Genomic DNA, 24,514 nt, shown 5'->3' with positions numbered 1-24,514 from the left:
TTTTTTTATTTTACATAAGAGCACCAAGTTATACAAGCGATTTATTCTTAAAATTCTGTAGGCAGAACAAAATTGTGTAAAGTGAAACCCATTCTTCCTCTGAGAGCTATGATATAATCTAGCATGTGTGTCTATATATAAGCATGCTCCTGAGACCATGGATTTAGGTTATATTTTTGTGGACCACAATAAAAGTTGCAGTGTGATGTCCACTTGTATGATGATACTCGTTTCCACCTGCCCAGTTGATTTAGTCTCCAAGCATCTCTTGTCAATATCCAACAATGGCAATGTCTTAGTCCTTTTGTTTGTTTATAACTCAAAAATAACGTTTTGATTTTATATCTGGAGGAAAAACCTGAGGCACGAATTCAAGAGTGGAGTGCTCATTCAGCCTGTGGGGGTTTGTAGTATCTTAGCTGTTGAAGGTATCTGCCACTGCTTGTTACTACAGAGACAGTGAAAAACAGCTATCACAGGAATAGTCACTGTAAACAACTATTATTTGCTTTTAGGGACCCCAGGCTCTGTCACCAGCTCCAAGAGGAGTCAGAGAAGCCTTACAGCGATGTTCCTAAATAAGGTCTTTTCCCCAGAACTCTTATACAATCAGTCTCACAAATCTCTCTCACTCCACACACATGTTGGAGTCTTATACAGTAACGGTCTTGGGATGACAATGACAGCTCTCAGCTGAGGGAAATCCCGGGTGAACTGTAAAGCAGATCTCTTCCCTAACAGAATCCTCAGTGCGCCTGCCGACTTCAAAAACATTCCCTTTGCCTCTTCCTCTCAACCCAGTTGAAACCAGGCAAAGCTGGACTAACCCTGTATGATAAACAAGTAGTTGTGCTTATGAATCCACTCGCAATTCAAACAATTAGGGGCCCACAGTCGCACAGCTCACAGGGACCGGAAGAGTTTATATCAGTGAACAAATCATCATAATAAAGGAGTGTCAAATGTTTGTGTGCAGGAGTGAGATGTTTCTAAGACTGAGGAAAAGTGCAAAGTTTACTTTAAGTTATTTTAAACATTACTTCTATTATAACTGCTATCTGAATACCTATTTGTTCTATGAAGAAACAGTATTCTAATCAAGTTTATTGTATTTACCCCAAGTTAGGGGTTAAAGGAAAGAAACATTGTAAATTTCCAAAAACAAAAACAAAAAAAGAGGCAGATTCAGATATAATCTGCTATACAGCTATGCCTGGTTAAAGCATGAAGTGATAAAAAAACTACTGTTTAAGGCTCGGGGAAAATAAAACATTAATAATACGTTGCTATAAGTATTTAATGATACAGAACTTAGTTATATACTTTCATTAATACAAAGGGTCAATGGTATTAAACTATTATTTTTTCTATTTCAATGCATAATTTTAAAATTCAAAAAGTAAGAAAAAGTAGATTACTGGTTGCCATGGCTGAGGGAAGGAGGAAATAGGGAGTGAGTGCTAATGGGCATGGGGTTTCTTTCTGGGGCAAAAATGTTCTAAAAATTAGATATATGGTTGTACGATTCTGTGAATATACTAAAAACCAATGAATTGTATACTTTAAAGGAGTAAAAATTTTATTTTTTTTCTCGCTCCCAGCCAGTTTGGCGGCTGCTCTTGGTTGGGGGCCTCCCCACACCCAAGGTGGAAAGATGGTGGCCACAAGAAAAAATGACAAAGTTACTGGAGTTGACCAACACTAGGCTCCAACTTGTTATGACAAGAGGAAAGTGCATGCTGGGGTGCAAGCAGCCCTGAAAATAATCAGACAGGGCAAAGCAAAACTGCTCATCCTCGCCAGCAACTGTCCCGCCTGGAGATCTGAAACGGAGTATTAGGCCGTGTCAGCCAAGACTGGCGCCCATCACTACAGTGGCAACAAGACTGCATTGGGCACAGCATGTGGAAAATACTACAGTGTGTGCACACGGGCTACCACTGACCCAGGTGATCCAGGCATAATGAGAAGTTTGCCAGAACAGACTGGGAGAAGTAAATCATGCAGAATATTTCTTTACTACAACTGGCCACAGCGTATGTTGCTGTTTTTCAAAGGGTAAATTTCATAGCATTTGAATGATAGCTCAATAAAGTTAATGTAAAGACAGGTAATGCTAAACATTTTATTATCTATGTGAATTTCTAAAAAGAATATAATTACTCAATCCAAGGTAACATACTGAGCACAATGCAATCTCCTATCTGTAAAGTGCTTTGTCTACTATCTTCTAGGAAATTATCTCCCCGAATGGTTACTCTAATATCCTAAACTACTACAGGCTTCTAACAGTTCTTGTAACAACTAGCAACTCTTACAACAACCTATATCCCTAGGCTTCTAAGAACCCTAAAACACAGAAATGACACTAAATATTGAAGAGTTTGACATACTGACAGACCCATTTTTTTAAAAAGGTTTAAATTCCAGTGGGCTACATAATATAAAGACACCTGTTTTCCTGAGAATTAACAGCTGTAAATACAGACAACATAAGTAATTTCACACATCAAGCTGATGTGTAATAAAATAAGTCTACTCAAGGTTCTTCTTTCAACAAGATAAGACTCTAACGATAAATGACTACAGCTCATCTTGTTAAGATCAAAAGGGAATGACTTCTGTGGCAAAATATGCCCACCAGCTCAGCTATTTCACCAGCTCAGTTACTAAAGACACAAAAGCAGCCTTGCACCAAGCAGCAAAAAGAGGAAAGAAGGGATTCTTGAAAAACCTGATTTGCCAAGTTTGTAAAATGCTTTGTAACTTTTATTTAGACTTTGGAGTTTTATATATCCAGATGAGTATCTCTGAATTGTACTGACAAACAGCACGATAAACTTTTCCTTAACTTGTAAGCTCTCTGCAGATATTGCAAATCCATCAGAACTATAGCAGTGGGACATCAAGAAAGAGCAAGATTGGTAAGATCCCTTTCTGTGCCATGATATAAAACGTCATCTAAAGCGGTTCATTTTTATGGTGATCCTATTTCTAAAGGGCTACCGTTTATTTGGTATTTAAATTTTAACTACAGGAGTTAATGCAAATGTTTATGCATGAGAGCATGAGCCGCACTTAAGCTGCCTTTGAAATAAAACAAGCACTATTAGAAAAATGTTAACATCGATAGAAAAAAAATTTTCTAAAACCATAATTCAGAAATACTCCAATGAAAAAAAGTAAAGAGTTATTAGTGAAAATTGTAACTATAGTATAAACAGATAACCTCATGCTTTTTTATACTATAAATTTTATCAGTACCATACCATAGCAGCATCACAATTTTATTGCAAGAGAGAAAATGGAAATTTTTTTCTATTTCCAATCTAAAGAGCTAAGCTTCCTCCAATACTATCTAACTAACCAAAGTCTTGTCATTTTTCAAGAATGTCATTTTAAAGATCCAAGAAAATTTTCCACGTGACTACAGAAAATTTGAAAACGCCTGTGGTGTCATCTACTCATGTGTAGGCCCAGGACCATGAGTGCACCCTGGGTGGCCACATGAGGGGTACCTTGAGTGCTCGCCCTGCTCCATCCCTTCAAACGACTCCTTGTCCCACTGTTTCCTTCAGTCCCCACTCTCTCTCTTTTCTCCTTTTCCAGGCTAGCACAGGAAACAACTTTATATATGTAAACAGCAAATGAATTTACAACTTCAGATGCTATCTTTATGTTAAATCAACAGAGACATTTTCTAGTTTGTCACTAAAAAAGCAGTATGTCATAATATAAACTATAACAAAAAGAAATCCCACCAGAGGATTAGGATTTGCCAATACAATGAGACCTGCTCTATAAAAATAACCCTCAAAGTGATATGGCCTGTTGCCGAGACCCTCCTACAGCGGATCCGGTCCTTGTTGGGGACAAAACAAGCTTTAGCACCATGCCAACCTAACAGCTGCCAAAAATGAACTCTTCTTGATTCTGAAGACCCATCACTCCATTTCCCCACCAAGGTAGCCAACCTTATCTGTTGTGACCATATGTTTTAACCATGTATCTCATACAAATATTTTATACAGTTTTAATTAAACAGTTGTTTCAACATAGTGTATGTCATCTCTGTAATACCAACTAGTGAGGAAGCCTTTATTTCTAAAAGAATTCAAAAATATGAATTTTGAGGTTGACCAAAATAATCTTATCTCTTAGTTTTCTAGGTCAGTTAATTCTATATTTCTAGAATTTTGAGAGAGACTACAGATACAAAATGTGAAAAATGGCCTGGCCTCCATGGCACTTAAGTAATACTTAAAGAGCTAATATTAACAGAGTCAAAAATAATTAGAAAAACTTAAGTGGGCTGTACTCTTTACTTCCCAATGGTCTTTCTCCTGCAATACCCATGAAGTGAGACGTGGTGACTCTGTAGTCAATCACAGACATCTTCTAGATCTCCCCAAAAGTATGTATGAGAGGCCACTTGTCTCATGCAATTAAAGGAAGTATGTGATTGATATGGTAATAGTGAATATATGCATGAGCCAGCCAGTCACAGGTACCGAGCACCACATGGCTGGCTCAGCCAAAGTCAGTGCCTGATTAGGTAAACTGCTTCAGCTTATACTTTTTTTCTCAAGACTGTCTTCTGTAAGCGTTGTAATGTAATAACACAAATTATGAGTCACTGGTTGGTTGTCCTAGGAAGGCCCAGTGACTCCAACTGTCATAAAGCTTCTAACACATAGGACTATTTTTTTATAATGAACTAGTAAAGCATCTCAGACAGGTTCATTTACAATTTGAGATATGCAGTAGCTCAATTTGAATAAATCATTACAGAAATCAGCAATAACTAAGAATACAAATTTGTGTTCAGTCAAGAGCGCATATTTTATTAAGATTTGAAATGGCACAAAAGATAAGAAGGAAAGGTGTTAATCTGATGTAGACAGATAGATAATAGCTCCTATTTGGCTTACCAGACAGACTCTCTCATATTTTACTTTAAACTGGGAGTTCTGGGGAGGGGATTTACTGTGGCTTATTAACTGTATATCATAGCAGAAGGAGCTGAACTAGTGATCTTCCTGTCAGTAAAACTGTATAATTTTAACCAAGGGAAAATACATGGCACCACAGGTCAGAGATGCCCTGGCCTAGAGTAGAAAGAAAACGATTCATCAGAAGGCAGTGCTTCATCTGTAATGACACTGAAGAGTATCTGGCTCTGACCTATTTCCCAAACCACCACAATGTTGGCATTTCACAATATTTACAGTTTTTAAAAAATGTAGTTTGTACCTCTCTATCATGAATTATATAAACTCATAATTCAAGCTACTTTGGGAACACTCAGTTATTAATGGCTTTTCTTGGTTTAAAATTTTTCCCATAACTAGTTTTGCTTAAATTGGCTAATTAAAACATCAAAATTTTGTTCTGCTATCAAAAAGAAAGTATAAAAAACCTATAGCCCTGGCTGGCTTAGCTCAGTGGTTAAAGCGTTGGCCCACGGACTGAAGGGTCCCAGGTTCAATTCCAGCCAAGGGCACAGGCCTTGGTTGCAGGCTCGATTCCCAGCCCCCAATTGGGGCATATGCAGGAGGCAAACAATCAATGTGTCTCTCTCACATCGATGTTTCTCTCTTTCCTTCCTTCCTTCCTTCCTTCCTTCCTTCCTTCCTTCCTTCCTTCCTTCCTTCCTTCCTTCCTTCCTTCCTTCCTTCCTTCCCTCCCTCCCTCCCTCCCTCCCTCCCTCCCTCCCTCCCTCCCTTCCACTTTCTCTGAAAGGCAATGGAAAAATATCCTTGAGTGGGGATTAAAAAAAAACCTATAAAAGTTATCTTCTAAAGGTTATGAGCATAAGCAATAAACAGAATGAAACAGAGTTCATAAAAGAAAAACAAAAGAAGAAACTAAAAAGAGATGAAATTTTTTAATGTAAAAAAAACAAAATGAGTTTTGTGCTATTAAAGAATAACACTAAATAAATATTATAAAATAATAATTTCCCAAGCTTTCAGAAGGCCTTTTATATTTCACCTGATTAACACATTTCTGGCAACCAACTAACGCCCAAATAAAACAGTATTTCTATACAATGTTATGGGGCACACTCTGGATTCATAACGTTGTTGAGAGGGGTTGAGGAGGAGGAAGAGTGAAGGAAAGGGGAGGAAGGGGAGACAGTGGGGAAGGGAGTGGGGGAGGGAGGAAGAGTGGAGAGGGGGAGGGTATCCGAGAAGTGGTAAGTGATGTCACACCAAACTAAGGGAGTCCAATACATCTTGCATAAAGATAGGGTAAGAATACATGTAATTATGGGAATAGCTACCAAAGGAACACAAATTATTAACATTGTGGCTAAGAGTGGGGTGGGGGCAGGTATAAGAAGATAAAAAACAAAACCTAGGCCTTCTGGCCTAAGAATGAGATTACTGTGGCACCACCTGCTTTTCTCTACCAAGGAAGTAAAACTATGAGTATTACAGACAGCGGTACATAGGGTGGCAGAGGGAAATACACTATCGCCAAGAAAGGGCATTTATGAATCAAAAAAAAAAGCACTTGACATATTTAGGATGAAACAGAGTGGTCATGCTAGTTCTTATAGGAATTGTAAGATTCTTAAATATTATTAAGGATATTATCAATATTAAAAAATTAATATAATTATAAATACACATAATGTATTTCAAAATAAATTCCAAGAGGATATCTAAATTAGATATTCACACAATGCAAATCCAAATAATTCATTTTTTAATTCATAGTCAACTCTTGTGGGGTAGATTACCTGATATATGGATTAGTCACGGAAAATATGTTTATTTAATAAGACATTTAGAATTACTTGGAACCGGAATAAAATTCTTAGTGAAAGATGCTAACATCTGAAACTATACAGTCAGCAAAGGCTCACCACCAACGCTACCATAACTCTGAAATTCTTACCACTGAGACTACAGCGCCTCCCACTCCGATGAAGTGCACCCCCAGAACAAAGCGATGACTTCAGATTCCTACACGAAAAGTAGATGAGGGAGAGAAGAAAAAAGGAAGGATCTTGCAGTTGCCCGGCGTGTCTTGTGAGATAATTAAATGGGTTAATACATATGAAGAGTTTAGAAGAGTGCATCTGGCGCATACCAAGCATTCAATAACATTCGCCATTACCCTCATACAAAAACAGTGTTTCACAAAAGTCCTGGTCTCCATAAACTCTCTAGGAAGAATAAATAGCCCATATTTGGTAAACTCATGGTTGGTCTAGTCAGGGTCAGTGCCCTGCCAATGCTCTTCAAGTACCATAGGCATTAATTACAACAGCTGCTTGGGTGGTCATTAACCTCAGTGATTTTGTTGAGCATTTTTTTAAAAATGAACTTCATAAATGTCATGCACTAGTTTCACTATTTTGAAACACCAGCTAACTTCATGCTGGCTGATTGTACATGTTATTCTATAATACAAGTACCACCAGATAGTCAATTAAAGTAAGTAGATTTTTTCTTTTGGAAGTTACTCATGTTGTGTCTAAAAACAAAATATCAATGATTTCACTTTTAATATCTAATTCCATTTCAAAAAGAAAATAAAAATTTTAAATCCAGTGAAACCTCTCCATAATATGCATTCCTTAACAGTATTTTGGATATACAACAACTGGCAACTGGCTCCCATCCCCTACAACAGGCTGGCCCCAGTCATTGCATCAATCTTACAAGAACATGCTGGGTTTAACCACAATATTTGTGGCTCCTTTTACAGTGTTATGGCAAGGTTTTAATATATCAGAAACTGACACACAACATTATCAAATTTGAAATCTACATAAATGAATTCACTTTGACTCTCATATTTAGTTACTATCATTTGGAAATGCGCTCCAAGAATGACCAGCCCACCCTTCTTCTTTTCCTCTAATTGCTACTATAATTTCCCACAGTCCCAGGGCATCTGCCTGGGAAAAAGGAAAATTAACAGGTATTAAAAAAGAGATATTAACATCTGACTTAAGTTATGAGGTGAATTAAAGGATCATTAAGAAAAAGTGCTCTACTGAAAATGTGGAGGTAAATAAAGCGTTTGTTGTTTCACACAACATTGGTAAGTTTGCTTAAGATCAAGGACCTCTAAAAGAAAATGTCACTTATGAATAGATATCATATAGTGTATGTTTACTATGATTCAAATATATAAACTAAAGATTTCAATTACCAGTGCTAGATGAACAAACAAGTAATTTAAAAAATTGTTTTTCCAGAATCAGTAAACTATCCAGTTTTTCCAATAAAATTTTCATGTCCAAAACAGGTAAATAAGGAAATCCCACTGGGATACTCCACCCAGTCCTGGGATGTGCCATATATTATAAGATACAAACTGGATGGCAGCAACTCCCACAGAAATGGTTAAGTCATAAAACTCAAAGAACAGGCACAAGAGAATAAATTCTTTGGAAAGTGGGACTCTTATTTTTCCAAATATTTTTCTGCATCTAAAAAAAACAACTTTTTTTAAAAACAAGGAGGAAAATCCAAAATATGAAACAAGTTGCATGCATAAAAATATTCAACACATTATTTATAAAGATAAAAACAGGTGACAAAAAAGGCCTTGTAAATTATGGTACTTAAAACTGAACACTAGTATGCCACAACTAAAAACTAGGTCTATAAAAAGTACATCACAGCATGAAAAAGGTTTTGTCACAATTAAGAAAAAAGTAAGATTTTCTGTCGTCTATAATTATAGCTATGTTCAAGTGCATTTAAAAATACTCTAAGGTACTTCGTCTCCTCAAAACATTCGTTGTCACAGTACGGCGACGGGAATCAATGCGTGAGGGTCTGCTTCTCTTAACTGCCTCAGATTTCTGCGGTGTTGTTAAACAACTTCATAATTATAAAACGTGTACTTTTTTAAAATAAGCAATAAGGAAATACAAAGAGCACTAGAAACATGGCAAGAACTTATAACTTCCTAACTCGGAGAGATTCGTTTGCCAACCTTAAGCATCTGAGAAGTTCATCTCTTATCACATCTATATTATCAGCATGCATAATGAAGTGGGCATAAGGTACAATTAGTTTAACGTTCATACTTAACTATTAATAATTAATGATTAATATAAATTCCTAAGGACTCTGTGAAAAAGATTGTCTCCTATCACTACGTTATGCTCACTATTCTTTGAACTGCGTTGGGCTTTTCCTGATGAGTCCTATGAATTTTCCGAGTGCACTTACTGCCTGCAATTCTGGGTGGTGCCTGCTAATGGGAGCTAAGGCCCCGATAAAAAGAAGAGGTAAAGCACACAATACAATACTTTTTCTCCTCCCATATTTTTATTTTATTTACTTTTAAATTTAATTTATTGGGGTGACATTGGTTGATAAAACTGTACAGGTTTCCAGTGTACAATTCTACAACACACCGTCTGTATACTGCATTGTGTGTTCACCACCCCAAGTCAAGTCTCCTTCCATCGCCATTTAATTTCTCCCACTTTCCCGTCCTCCCTCTGACGAGCACCATACATACTATTGTGTGTGTCTAGGAGTCTGTCCTTTTTCCCTATGCTCGATCCCTTCACCCTTCTCACCTAACCCCCAACCCCCTCCCCTCTGACAGCTGCCAGTCTGCACAATTCTATAAACAAAAGAATATTTTAACATTAATCATCATCATAATATGCAGTTATCTATTCACTATAAGATATGGTTGGCTATATAAGACATATAATTTAAAGAAATACAAACAAATAATTCCCTGACACATATTTAACCTTTGTTTATTTTTTCCAATTAAGTACTTGTAAGAATCTGTAACTAATACCCGAGAAGAAACAGCCTGGAGTTTGTTCTGTTCACTCCTCCTCCTTACTCTTGCCTTTCTGGGACCACTGTAAGACTTCCGGGCCAAGAGCTCAGTATAGTATCTTACTGGTACCTGGACTATTTTCCTTTAACTATTTTCCTAGACTTCCATTGATCGGTCAACCCCAAACTCAAATAGTATTTCTTTGTGAGCACCCAAGCAACATCTTCCTCCAGACCTGTCACAGACCTTAAGGCAGGTGGACCGAAGTACAGCGCGTTAGCCCTCTGTAACACAGCAGACCGGGACATACACACATATTTTATGAGCTGGCGATGCTGGCCTATGACCAGGATTAAATCAGCCTGTAAAGCTAGCCAGTTCTTTACAGGCCAAGCTCTGGCCGAGTCAGGCTTACAACTTTCCACAATAACTCTTACACAGACACATGACTTAGTAGCTGTCACTGGTGGTATTGGCCAAATAAGAACAATCTGAGTAGTATATAAAAAAGGAGCATTGCACTAAACCAGTGGCAAAGTTAGCCTTCTTGTAGCACGTGAGAAGTTTGCAACACATTAATTAACCAAATGAATCAAAGCTACAGAAGGCTGCTCTTAAAGCAGTATGCCCACAATCCCTCTAAGAGAGAGACAAACCTTTCAACAACACTAACGATGACAACGACAATAACAGCAGATAACTCATGGAGTGCTACTGTGAGACAGACACTATCCCAAGCACTTCAGGGATATAAATTCATTCAGTGCTCACACAACCCCATTTGACAGGAGACAAAACACAGGCAAGGAGACGCAAAATACCTTGCCAAAGGTCACACAGCTAGTAAATGGCAGAGTGTGGATTCAACCCTGATCATCTGGCTCCAGAGTCCATGCTGAGTACTACTACATTTCACTGCCTTATAACTGAAATACAGTATGGAATGTTTTCAAAGCCTGGAGAAGAGACACAGTGGTGAACTTGTGACCACACCCTTTACTCAGAAAAGAGAGTGACTTTCACATAGGAGGAAATACATTAAACTAAGACCCAGCACATGCACACACCCACTCACCCCTCCACCCACTCCTCTACCCCCAACTCACACAACTGAAACAGAAACTTCAGTAAACAGTACTACCTGTGCCACACTCTGACAATTTCTACTGTTTTATTTTGTAAAAAATGCTGGTCATGACCCAAAAAGGGTCTCACAATGTTGTTTGAAAACCACTGCACTAGCCCCAGGATCAGCTTTGCTATGCAACGATCTATTCTGAAGGAAGGTATAGTGAACAGGGCATAGATGGTTGTGGGCTTAAGAAAACTAAAGGTAGGGAGAGAATAGGATAAAATCGAGCCAGGCCTGAGTTCCAATCCCTTCTCCACCGCTAAAGAGATGTGTGATCAGCAAGTCACTTCCTTCTTCGAGCCAATGCTGTGAGGATTAAGTGAGACAGAGTATATAAAACTCCTGGACCATAACACATAAAAACAAAGTGTTATTTCTCCCCCACACACACACCGACTCTTATCAGAGTTGCCTGTCAGTTTAAAGTAGCTTTCATAAAAGCAGAGCTTGGGGTTACTTTGAAATGAGAAACGACCTAGAAATTGATACTATGACTTACTGAAGACTAAAGCTACATCCTACCTGGGAAAACACTTTCTTTCCCAGGTGAGTCTGAGCTGACTCCCAGACTGAAAAGTGCCAATAGGAAAACTCTGCTCTTGCATTTGGGATCCGTGTCTCTTAGCAAACAGAGCTTCATGGTCCTCTGAAGAAACAATCCAGAATGAGCCCTGTTCTCTGCCGCAAGCCCCTTGCTGTAAAACATGGTGGTGTGGGTGTCCAATGATCCCACAAGCCTGGGAAGCACCCTGGGGAGTAGGGACCATTTATTTCTGTGCAATCAGCTCAAAGCACAATTCCTAACGCAAGGCCTGATCCACAACAACAGATATAGAATAAACATTCGCTGAGCGTAACCAAAGAAATCTCCAAATGCAAATCTACATCATGTTTCATTTCTGTGTTGACACCTTTCACCTCTTCTTCCTGCATCCCCACAGTAGACAGTTTTCCCGGTGACCACCCTTACACTACCCACTGCCCTCACTCCTCCTGCTAATCAGGTCCACTTACCCTTGGCTCACTTCTCGACAGTTTTAGAATTGGCCTTCGCATAGATACCTGGCATTTCTTGAAAGGCCAGAATTAAATTAATGGAGTCGAAGATTTTAATTTTACAGATAAGAACAGTGGTCTAAAAAGGGTGCCCTAGCCAGCTTGGCTCAGTGCTTAGAGTGCCGGCCTGTGGACTAAAGGGTCCCGGGTTCAATTCTGGCCTAAGGGCACATAGCTCTGTTGCAGGCTCCATCCCCAGCCCTGGTCGGGCATGTGTGGGAGGCAACCAATCGATGTGTCTCTCTCTTGCATCAACACATCAATGTTTCTCTCTCTCTTTCTCCCACTCTCTCTGAAAAATATTGGAAAAAATATCCTCGGGTAAGGATTAAAAAATAACAACAAAAAAATAGAAAGGGCAAGAATGATGCCTAAGCGCTAACAGGTAGTAGATGGCAGGTGTTCAACGGATTTGTAGTCCAAACTTTGCACTACCATAACAGCAAACTTGGCCTTGTATGTTTTAAATATATTTGGTTGAGGGGAAAAACAACAATAGGATAAATGGAAGTAAACTTGTATTAAGCACCAACTATGTACTAATACTGTGCTTTCTGTATATTATCACATTTAAAGCTTACAACAAACCTACAAAGTTGTACAAATATTTATCTTGTAATTTTTCTGGGTGACATGAAAAAACATAGAGTTTTGAAGATATTATAGCAATTCCTCTGTCAATGCCTAGAGACTAACCTTGAGACTGTACTAACTGGAGAAGCCAAATATGAGCTGCTGAAAATGCTGAGTTATATATTTTAAAGAAATCTAGTAAATACAGAACTTCTAATTGCATTCCCCCAATAGAATTAAACTATTATGTTATGACAATGGAATCCTTCAAAGGCTGGTAATAGGTGGCAATTTAACAAGATGTATCAATAACCCTTAAAATGTTTGTGCAACTCAAGGAGCTTTCGTATGTGCATCACATCTGTGGATGTTTACCATAAAGGTATTAAAACAAAAATTTTAAACATTTATTACCATAGATATATTAGTAAGCTCATTACATGTTAGCACATTTGTTTGGGAAAAAAGTCTCATGAAACATTTTCCAAAGCAAACAAACAAAAGACTGAAAACTGTATGCAGCCTTAACCCAGTTCAAACGAATTCAAGGCTAGTCCTGTGTGTGAACACTAATTATGCACAAGGTCTTCCTTACACATTTAATCCATATTATAATCTTGTGAATCGAGTTTTATCCCATTTGATAGGAATCTGAGACTTAGTAGTAAATTACTAGTTCAAAGTCATAACTAGTGGTGGAGTAGCCAAGGTTCTCTAGGTTTGCAAAAGGCACATAAAATATATCACGCCATGACAAATTTGCCAAAAATTTAATTGCATAATTCATCGTTATAAGATGCAACCAAGTAAAAATATTTATAATCTACTGAATTCCACTATCAAAAGCATTTACTGGTGGCAATCTTCATTCCCTAAAGAGTATTCCTGGGAACACTACACCCAGAGTGTAGCAGGTGTAATTGGCTGTGTGGGGAGGGAGATGTATCAATATACCTGGAAAATGCTGGTTTCTTTTTGTTAATATATTTCTCAGGATCTTTTTACACTCAGTCTTTGGCACTGTGACTCTCCCAGTTTAGGAGGTGGCTGAGTACAAGCTGATCTAAGAGGGCCAACAGGTAGGACAACAGAACCCTCCTCCACCAGATCCTTCACTTTCCAGCAGGGCAGCCACAGCTCAATCAGACAGTGATGCACGCTGGCGGGACAGTGGGAGCATGCGGGGGCTCTAAGAAGCCTCTGCTTGGAAGTGGCTCACGGCCATCTTTCCACTTTGTCGGCCAGCCCAGGTGCATGGGGTGGGGAAACAGACTCTGGCTCTTAATAGGAGTAGCTATGAAGTCACACTGCAAAGTGCATGGATACAAGGAAAGATGAAGAATTGTGGCCACTTCTGTGATGAATCTGTTGTATCACCTAATTTTCAAATTTCGGCAACTTCTCTTTACTGCTGTTTTTTGGTTACTCCTTCCTTTCTTCCATCCCTTCCTTCCCTCCTTCTCTTCAGAGGAAATAAGGTCCAAGTTCACACATTATGCCCAGCCAGGCATGGCTCAGAGGTTGAGCATCAGCCTAGGATCCAGGAGATCGAGGTTCGATTCCCAGTCAGGGCACATGCCCGGGTTGCGGGCTTGATTCCCAGTCAGGGGCGTGTAGGAGGCAGCCGATCAATGACGACTCTCTCATCATTAATGTTTCTATCTCTCTCTCCCTTCCTCCTTCTGAAATCAATAAAGATTTTTTTTTTTAAAAAAAAAGTTCACACATTATATGGCTTATATAATGCTCATGATTCCTTAATTTAGAACAGACCCCTTCCTTTTACTTCTTCCACAACACTGACATTTCATGACATTCAGTTCCTTAAAAAACAAAAACAAAGAAAACTAAATTGATTAGATTGTAATGTCTCCAAATATTCATTTCAGGTATATAAAATAAAACCCAAATGTGAAATTATGTCTTTCACTTACAGGTAAAATCACCTGATCATGGTTCACTATATATTTTGCATGTTCTGAATAGTAACATCTTTGAGGACCCAAATTAAGATTTTACTATATTCTGAAATATTCTGAAAGCACATCTCCTCTCTCAGCACATTCCCACTTTTCCAAAAAAAGAATTTACACCAGTACACATGTCGAACTCCTGTGTACATCTTTCCCTGACTCTCCCATGCAAGTAGTGTTACTAACTCTCCTTCTGTGTTTCCTATTCTTGCTTGAGCCGTTGCTGATGAAAGTTTTCATTATTGAATGTGCAGCCCGGCTTTCCCCAGACTACTGCAGCCTGGTATAAAAACTGGTCTCACTTTGATTTAAAAAAAAAAAAAAAGTCTCTGGTTCTCAATTCTTCCAGCTATTAGAGGACTCTAGCCCTCAAAGACTCAGTCAGTGCTTGGTGAGTCAGTTTTCACAAGTGCTTACAAAGGGCGCTTGGGGCTATTTTGTGATATGCATCTGTTCCTCCTCTTCTACTCCATTCTGGACCTGCTTTCTCTGTTCCCACTTCTTTTTAATTCCCACAGGCCACCAGGCCTTCCTATTCATCCAGGCCTCCCCTCTCACCTACTGTCCAAGAAGGCATCGTTTTGTCATCTCTCTCGCTTGTTCTTATCTAATCCTGATTGTTTTCTGCAGTATCTCAGTGGGAAGTATGTCTGTGCATTTAATTATTTTCCTGCCTTTTCTTCATTGTTAACTGCATGGAGAGGCAGAACCTCTCACAACAGACCTGAACACATTCCTCTGAGATACAAATTCCTCAGCAAGCGACGGGAAACCCTCGCGGTATATAATGGAAGCACCTGATTCAGTCACCAGGACCTATGGACAGAGCTCCGTGCTGGGCTGGAACCTGCTTAGTACAAATTCCATACTAAGGACTCAAATCACGTTACCATCATCTGTGCTCTCTCTCTGTGCACGACTACAATTCAAATCACAAAGTGGCTCCACATCAGATCATATAAATTCACAAGTGCAATTTACTTGCTCTGGACAAATATACATTTTTATCTTCATTACCATCTTGTTTTCATTAACATTTACCTCCAAGCATAATGTAGTAATTTCTGCTTTGTTACCAATATTTCATTCTAGTAAACGTGGGAAAACCAAAAAGACTGCTGTATCACCCTCTTCCTCTTTTCATTTCATTCCTAAATTGGCCCGATTCCAAGTTTGTGTTTCATATGAAATTCTTAAAATCAAAAAGTTAAGGCATTAGCATGTCCAACTCTCACTCAGAAGAAACATCCATAATTTAACTCAGCGTACATGAGGCCAGAACAACACAGTGAGTGCCACCTTGGACTCCAATGGGTTAGTTTCTCACACAGCCGTCTGATTTTTCCCTCCCACTGCCATTCAACTTATTCATAATATGTGCTGCTTACATGAATGGCTGCTATTAGCCTGGCCAGCTCCCCCTCTATGCCGACACTGATGACAGCCACAGCCTTCTATTGTTTCTCTAGCCTTTTACTTTATTCTTTACACATATTACTACATAAAATTATATTAATACATTAGTGTTATCTGTACCTTGCCTGTCTCCCAGCACTCACCTCCACTGGAATGCAAGCCCCATGAAGGCTGGGACTTAGATCACACAGTATACTTGGGACACAATAAGAACACTCTACTTGTTGATTGAACTAGGTCTCTGGAATGATTCCCCACAGCTTAGCACATTTCTAATTATTGCCCTCAGAGTCAAAGGCCAAGAAAAAGTCAATCAAACAACCTGAATTTATTAGTGGCATATTTCTCTGAAAGGTGGTAAAGAATATGTACAGTGGGGGTCTATGGTTAAAGCCCCTTGATCTTCACATAGAACTATAGATAAAGGAAGCCCGTTTCTACAGCATAAAGGAAACGGGAGCATGTTCTGAAAGGTACAATAGACTAGAAAGTCAGTGATTTGGGCAGGGACCTAAGGAGCTGCTCTTTCAAGGAATAGGATAAACTAAATTTATACCCAGTAAAATTACGTCAAGCTTTAGAACTTTACCCCAACTGTTGTTTAAAGGATTAACAAAGCTAAATAAATTTCTTAATACCCTATTCAAAACCATTTAAATGTTTATTGTGGATCACTGGCCTGGGGATATAACAGGCAAAGTTTCTCAAACTTATCTGACTTTGGGATGCCTTTCTCTGAACCACTACTTTACATATCCTGGAAATCAATTTGGGAAAAGTTTCTGTAGAGCTCATAAAAGTTGTGTTAGCAACTGTAGAGACCACAATACAGCCTGATCCTTAAATAGTTCTGAGGACAAGAAATTTTTTTTCAATTGCTTTATTTAGCTTAAGTTTTTAACCAGAATAGCCTGGATCCTCTGTGCTCTTTTAAAGAGGGTGTTTGCTGTCTTCCAACAGTAATAGCAATTTACTTATTTTCTCATTTTACTACAGTGTATAAAGTCCCTAAACAGTTGTAGGCACCCCTGTCCTATTTCCTACTTAAATGCAAGTAGCTTCACTACTGCAATATATAATATAATATTTTAAATTTTGGTAGTTTTTATCAGGTTTCAGTAATTTCTTCCTATTCTGTTTTACTTAGAACTTCTACTGGGAAACACTACTATATTTTATCAAATGTCAATTTTATCGTATTATATAATCATCCGATTTTTCACTTTTCATTTGTTAAATGAATTATAATGAAATTTCCTTGATGGTAAAATTTCCTAATTGTAAAATATCCTTAAATTCCTAGAATAAACCTGACTTGGTCATGAGATACTATTAATTTAGATTAACTGCTAATTTTGATTTTCTAATGCTGACATTAAGAATATCACTTTAAACATACATAATTTACGTATTTGTAAAGATAATAAACAAAGATAAAAAGAAATGAAACGAGATACAGCAAGTCCTCAAATAACATCACCGTGTTCAAAGGTGTTTTGTTATAACGTTAATGAGGGGAAAAACTGATTTCCTGCTGGATCCACTGTCTGTGTGGAGTTTGCAGCATCTCCCCACATCTAAATATGCTTTTTCCGGACACCTGGCTTCTGCCCACACCCCAAAGATGTACAGGTAAGGTAAGCAGCATGTATAATTGTCCCAGTCTGAGTGAGGGTGATAGGTGTGAGTACGCCCTGTGATGGAAGGGAGTCCTGTCCAGGGGTGGGTCCTGTCTTGAGCCCTGAGCTGTCGATTGGCTCCAACCACCTGTGACTCTGAACTGAAATAAGCAGATTGGGAAAGAATTCTTGTTTTTATTAATCTTTCTAAAATGTGTGTATAGCTCACATATATTTCAATATTTAATATTAGAAGTGTTTTGGGTCTTTATTTAGAAGTTTGGTGAAGTTTTTGTGACCAGAAATATACTATAGGAACTGGACTCGTGTTTATATCAATTAACCTACGATAAAATTGGTTTCGTTATACTTCATTTCACTTAAAGACCCAATTTTCAAAAAAAACCTATCAAGGATATTAAGTGAGGACTTACTGGAGTTCTATTTACCAGAAATTTTAATCAGAAATACTATCTTTTTTCAGTCACATTCTGTATAGAGTCCCAAATTTTAGTTCCTTTCAGATCGCTATTTTTTTAAATTGTGCTATGGAAGTAAAATTATGCCTTTTGTCTGTTATCTTAAAGATTAATTCCAGAAAACAAAATATCCAAGACTGTGAACAGCAATTTTGAAAGTTAATGAGGCAAAATTTAAATATCAGAGAGCAAAAAGCTAAAGACAAAATAACCTAAGAACAAAAATGTTCTTTTTTATCTAAAATATAATAGTGTTTTACCTAAAGAACACCTTCTATGCTTTTTAATTTATAAAATATATTTGTTGTAATTTTCTCTGTAATATTACAAACAGCACATTTTTATGAACTATTCTTTATACTAAAAATGAATCAGACAATATGACAATATAGGAAAAAGCTGCCCTAACATTCCCTGTAACATTCTTTAGTCCTAGGCCAACAGATATAATGGAAAACAATCTTAATAACCATTGAATCAACTGTTTCAGTTATTACTACTAAAAAACAATCATTTAAACAATAAACTTATGTTAGCTATTAGACTCAGATGGAAATCAGTCTTTACTATAAAAAGTAACAAATTATTAGTCACAGTTTCAAAGTCATTTGAGTCCACTTAATAACATCAATCTGATTCACTGTGCTCCCTAATAAACTCTACTGGAATTTATACTAACTCTCATTTGCATAGTTTCCATATTTATTTAAACAAATCTCACACTACCAGCTAAAGTCAAAGTAAAGTAAAGAACAAGAATATATAAACATCAGGATTCTTAATGCTCTATCTCCTACTTTACTGGCAAGACTGTTACAAATGTTAAAGCAAATACTAAAAGATATGAATGTATTAGATGAATTATCAACAATACTCACGCATCATTTGAGCAAGTCATAAATTCTCCCTTTATCTTGGGATGCCATGAGCCAGTATGAAGCATTGCTGTGTGACCCTTAAGAAACAAAACAAGAAAAGAAAAAAGAGAGATTAAAGATGGCGGCAGACTAAGTGGAAGCTACACTGACACTCTCCCAGGACCAACCTGGAATGAAAACTAAAATATACAAAAACCACTCTGAGTAATCAACTGCAACTGAAGACGAGCTGGGGAACACTGTCATAACCAAGGAGGAAAAGTGGAGACTGCATAGACACTGATGGGAAGTGCAGGCGGGGAAGGTCTGGAGGGAGATCTCAGCTGTGAGGGTTCCCACTAAGGACTCTGGGGCCTCAACCCCAGGCTGGGCTCCTCTGCCCAGAGCTCCAGAACTGAGAAAGGTGCCCACATAACATCTGGCTGTGAAGAGCAGCTGGGTTTCTGTCTGCCAGGGAGAAACAGATGGAAATGCAGGCACCCTCTTAAAGGGCCAACACACAAAGATTCGTGTGCAGCCACTCACCTTGGGGTCCAGCAGAGGGAGGGCAGAGTGGACTGGAGCTGTGTGAGGAGAATCTAGGGATGCTGGCTCAGGAGATAGAGCTCAGAGGGCATCCTTCTGGATTCCTGTGCCAGGTCATTCCCCCATACTGTAGAGGCAGACATTTACCTTCCAAACAGCTTTTGCCTGAGGGGGAACCAATTGCCCTACCCTGCTGCAAAATCTCTCACCCTACCTGTGGAGTTTCTATACCTTGAAGCTCATTAAGAGACTGATAAAAATCAGCTGCCCCACCCTGTGTGAAGTTTCTACAGCCTGAGGCTCATTAAGATAATCAGATTAATCAACCTGCCGGCAGAAGCACACTTCAGAGTGCTTTGAGTCTTTGCCTGATCTGCTTCTGGACCCAGGCCTTGGAAAAATAGACTTTGGTGTGCATCTTGGTCCTGTCCAAATGCACCCAGCCCCAACAGAGGGGACCTCAATCCATGGGTTGTTGATAGCTCCAAACAGGGACTCGGGGACCTCAATCCATGGGTTGTTGATAGCTCCAAACAGGGTACTCAAGGCCAGTCACAAACAGCATCTGACATTGGCATGCACCAGAGAACATCCAAAAAGACTAAGAGTCCTAGCAGGTCTATCTAATAGATAAAAACAAACCCAAATAGGCAGTTAAAATGGGGAGACAAAAAAAAACAAGCCCCAAGTGAAAGAACAAGAGAAGTCTCCAGAAAAAAGAGCTAACTGAAATGGAGATGAGCAGTCTCTCAGATACAGAGTTCAGAATACTGATTGTAAGGATGCTCAACAGCATGAAAAAAGATATGGAAACTATGAAGGAAATTATGAATGACATAGCAGAAATAAAGAATACATTGGAAGGAATAAACAGCAGATTACAGGAAGCTGAGGACTGGATCAGTGAATTAGAAGATAAGGTAGAAAAAAATCACTCAATAGGAGATCCAAAAAGAAAAAACAGTTAAAAAACCAGAAGGCTGTATAAGGGAGCTGTGGGACAACATGAAACATAACAATATTCACATCATAGGAGTAACAGAGGAGGTAGAAAGTAAGCAAGGGTTAGAGAACCCGTTTGATGAAATAATGGCAGAACACTTCCCTAGCTTGGTGAAGGAAAAAGTCACACAAGTACAGGAGGCACAGAGAGTGCCAAGCAAGAAGAATCCAAAGAGTCCCATGCACAGACATATCATAATTAAAATGCCAAAAATTCAAGACAAAGAGAGAATATTAAAGACAGCAAGAGAAAAGTAATCTGTTACCTACAAAGGAGCTCCCATAAGGTTGTCAGCTGACTTCTCATCAGAAACTCTACAGGCCAGAAGCCAATGGCATGAAGTATTCAAGGTAATGCAAAACAAGGATCTGAAATCAAGACTACTCTATCCAGCAAGGCTATCATTCAAAATAGATAGTGAAAAAAGTCTAAAGGAGTTTATCACCACCAAACCAGCATTGCAGGAAATGTTAAAGGGGCTGCTGTAATTAGAAGTAGAAATAGGAGCATTGCAAGAAATGTTAAAGGTGCTGCTGTAATAAGAAGAAGAAACAGAGGGAGAAACATAGGCATAAAGAATTAAAATGGCAATAAATAAGGACCAATCAATAGCCTTAAGGATTTTAAAGGAGAGATCAACAGCAATACAGTCGTAGTTCATAGTCATGGACTTTAACACCCCATTGACTTCACTAGATAGATCTTCCAGACAAAAAGTACACACAGAAACAGTGACTAAATGGCACACTACATCAGATATTTGATATTTACAGAATATTTCACCCTAAAGCTGCAGAATATACGTTCCTCTCAAGTATACATGGGTCATTTTCAAAGACAGGCCATGTGTTAGGACACAAAACCAGTCTCTACAAGTTCAAGAAGACTGAAATCATACCAAGCATCTCAGATCACAAGGACATGAAATTAGAAATCAATTACAGTAAAAACACTCAAAAACATTCAAACACATGAGGTAATAACATGTTATTAAACGAATGGGTTACCAATAAGATCAAGAAAGCAATCAAAAACTTCCTGGAAACAAATGAAAATGAACACAACCCAAAATCTATGGGACACAGCGAAAGCAGTCCTAAGAGGGAAGTTCATAGCACTGCAGGCCTACCTCAAAAAGCAAGAAAAATTTTTAGTAAACTATCTAATCTTACAACTTAAAGAATTAGAAAGCTCCCCTGTGAAGCCCTCAGGACCAGGGCTTTTGTTTACTGTGAGTTTTTTGTATTACTGCTTCAATATCATCAGTTGTTATTGACCTATTTAGGTTTTCTGATTCTTCCTGATTCAGTTTTACATGGTCTCACTCATATGCGGAATCTAATAACCAAAACAGACCAAGGAACAAAATAGATCCAGAAACACAGACCCATGGAACAGACTGATGAATCTCAGTAGGAAGGTGGGGTGGGGGAGTGGGTGGGGAGAGATTAATCAAAGAACTTATGTGCATATATGCATAACCCATGGACACAGACAATAGTGTGGTGAAGGCTTGGGGGGGTGGATACAGAGTGGAGGGGGTCAATGGGGAAGAAAAGGGGGGATATTTGTATATTTGCAACAATAAAGATAAATTTTAAAAAGAAGAAAAAAGATTTTTAATGAAGGTAAAAAATATAAACTAACCAGAAACTGACATATGCTTAAAACTTTTTCGTCTTCTCCAAAGCACAGTATTTTAATGACAAACTGATATTAATCTCAGTTTTATTCCATAATATGCTCTGTTTATTTCACTTTGTTTATTTTCACTTTAATTCACTGTGTAACATGCCCCCCACCAAACACCAGCTGCCCAGGAATTAGCACAATGCTTATATATAACAGGTGCTTAACAGGAAGAAAACAGAGGGGAACAAGAGCAACAGGTCCTTCTTTAAAGGTTCTTCTCTCAATGGAAAAAGAATTAAAAAGAATAGAAAGTATTTACAAATAGTCAAGGCAAAAGCAAGAGGTTGGGGGCAAAAATTCCATCTTCTTAAAAATGTGTCAACAATCTTGATTCTATAATACGTATAGAAGAATAAATATGTGAGGAAAGGGAAAACATCTTTAAAATCATTCAGGAAGGTTCACCTTGCTAAGTATAGAGCATAATATAAAAACACTTTAATTAAAACAATGTGATATTGGTATAAGACTGACATACACACCATATCAACCACAGAATGCCTATCAAACACAAACACACATACACACACACTCCCCTCCAAGGTAGTGGTCTCATGCAAAGTCAGGTTCAGATGGGGCAGAAAAGAACCTAATATTTTTTAGTGTAATAATGGTAAGGTCTCTTATCCTAAAAGGATAAAAAATAAAGCTATACTACAAGAAGAAAAATGTGCATATTTAAATGACTTGGAAGGAAAATAACTGTGGTTGTACGGAAAGAATAAATTGGAATGACAATACCCACATGTAGGCCTAGAGACCATCTCTAGTCCAAATTGCCTACAATGCCTCAAGTAGTAGCTGGCCAACTCCTGACATTCTGTTCATGTGTACAGGATACAAACAGGGACCATCGAAGTGAAACTTCTTCTACAGTAGGGAGAAATGAGTCATCTTTACTTAGCTAGAAAACCAGGCAATACTTATTTGAGTAAGTGGCATGTAAGCATGTAAACTGAGAATGAAGGAATGAGAAGAAGCCAGTCATGTAAAAGTAAGAAAAAAGAGCTTTCCAACAGATGGAAAAGCATGTGAGGAGGTTCTGATACAGGAAAAGAGTTGGGCGTATGGGAGGAAATTAAAGACGACCAGTGGGCTGGTGCATGTCGTGCAAGAGGGAGCACAAAATAAGTAAGGAAATAGGAGTCAGAATACGCAAGTTGTTGTAGTCTGTGTAAAGAAGTTCAAAGCCAGTAAGGGATAGTAAGCTCAAGAGTGGCATTTTTAGAAGCCTATTTTTAAAGGACTCTATTGATTGCTATGTGGAGCAAGAGGCAAGAGTACAAGTAGAGACTAGTAATCAATCTGTTACAGTACATAACTGAATGGAGAGGCATGAGAGAATGTTGGCTCTTATAAGAGTAGTAGTGGTGAAAAAGAGAAAAGTGGGGAGATTTGAGGTGTATTTGGATCCAACTGACAGGGCTATCTAGTAAACTGAATTTAGATGGGTTCAGAGAGGGTTTGGGGGTATGGTTATTGGCGTATTTAAGGATGATTCCCAAGTTTATAGCTTTAGCAACTAGGAAAAAAGTTGATACGAAATAAAGGTGGGCAGTAAGAATCAAGATTACTGGGTTTACAATGTTTGAAATGCCTATGATATACAAATGGAAATGTCAAGTTGGTAGTTGAATATTCAAGTCTTGAACTCAAAAGAGGAAAATGGAATCTCATAAATAGAATGGTGCCCCCTGCCAAAGATATGTCCACATCCTAATCACCAGAACCTGTAATGTGACCTTATTTGGAAAAAGAGAATTTGCAGATATAATTAAGAATCTCAATATGAGATCACTCTGCATTATCCAGGTGAGTCCTAATCCAATGACAAGTATGCTTATAAGAGATAGAAAAGAAGAAACACAAAGAGTATAAGACTCTGTGAAGAGGGGGCAGAGACTGGAGTTAGGCAGCCATAAGCCAAGGACCACCTGGAGTCTCCAGAAGCTGAAAGAGGAAAGGAAAGTTTCCCCTAAAGCCACTGAAGGAAATGTGGCTGTGCCAACACCATGGTTTCAGACTTCTGAGATCCAGAATTGTGAAAGAATGAAGTTTTGTTGTTTTAAGCCACCAAGTGCATGGTTCTTTATTACAGTAGTTCTAGGAAACTAATACATACTCTCAGTCTAAAGACCAAAAGAACTATAAATAAATACTGAATTTTAGTTAATACATTTGTTTCTTTTTTGCAGTGGCATGCATTAACAATTCTGAAACTGCTTTTGGTATGATGAATTAAGCAAAAGAGAAAATACTTGAAAATAAAGGAAGTCAAGTTTTTCACTGTTTGAAAACAGAGTTACAAAAGTGAAAAGAGGGCACTCCCTGACTTCAAATTATACTACAAAGTGACAATAATCAAAACAGCATGGTATTGGGGTGGGAGGA

At 38.3% G+C, this 24,514-nt stretch overlaps 1 protein-coding gene across 2 annotated transcripts in view; it reads right to left on the bottom strand.

The window, feature by feature from the left end:
* The window catches only part of WDR70 (WD repeat domain 70), a 173,240-nt gene that overhangs the window by 90,148 nt on the left and 58,578 nt on the right, over positions 1-24,514 (bottom strand). For both annotated transcript variants that reach the window (XM_081133024.1, XM_081133025.1), the window contains one exon: positions 18,904-18,980. In XM_081133024.1, the coding sequence (XP_080989150.1) occupies positions 18,904-18,980 (77 nt within the window). The remainder of the gene's footprint in view (positions 1-18,903; positions 18,981-24,514) is intronic.

The sequence above is a fragment of the Miniopterus schreibersii genome, assembly GCF_964146895.1.
Source record: "Miniopterus schreibersii genome assembly, chromosome: 3".
Lineage (NCBI taxonomy): Eukaryota > Metazoa > Chordata > Mammalia > Chiroptera > Miniopteridae > Miniopterus > Miniopterus schreibersii.
The sequence above is the reverse complement of the archived record's forward strand: the minus strand, read 5'-3'. Positions and strand labels throughout refer to the sequence as shown.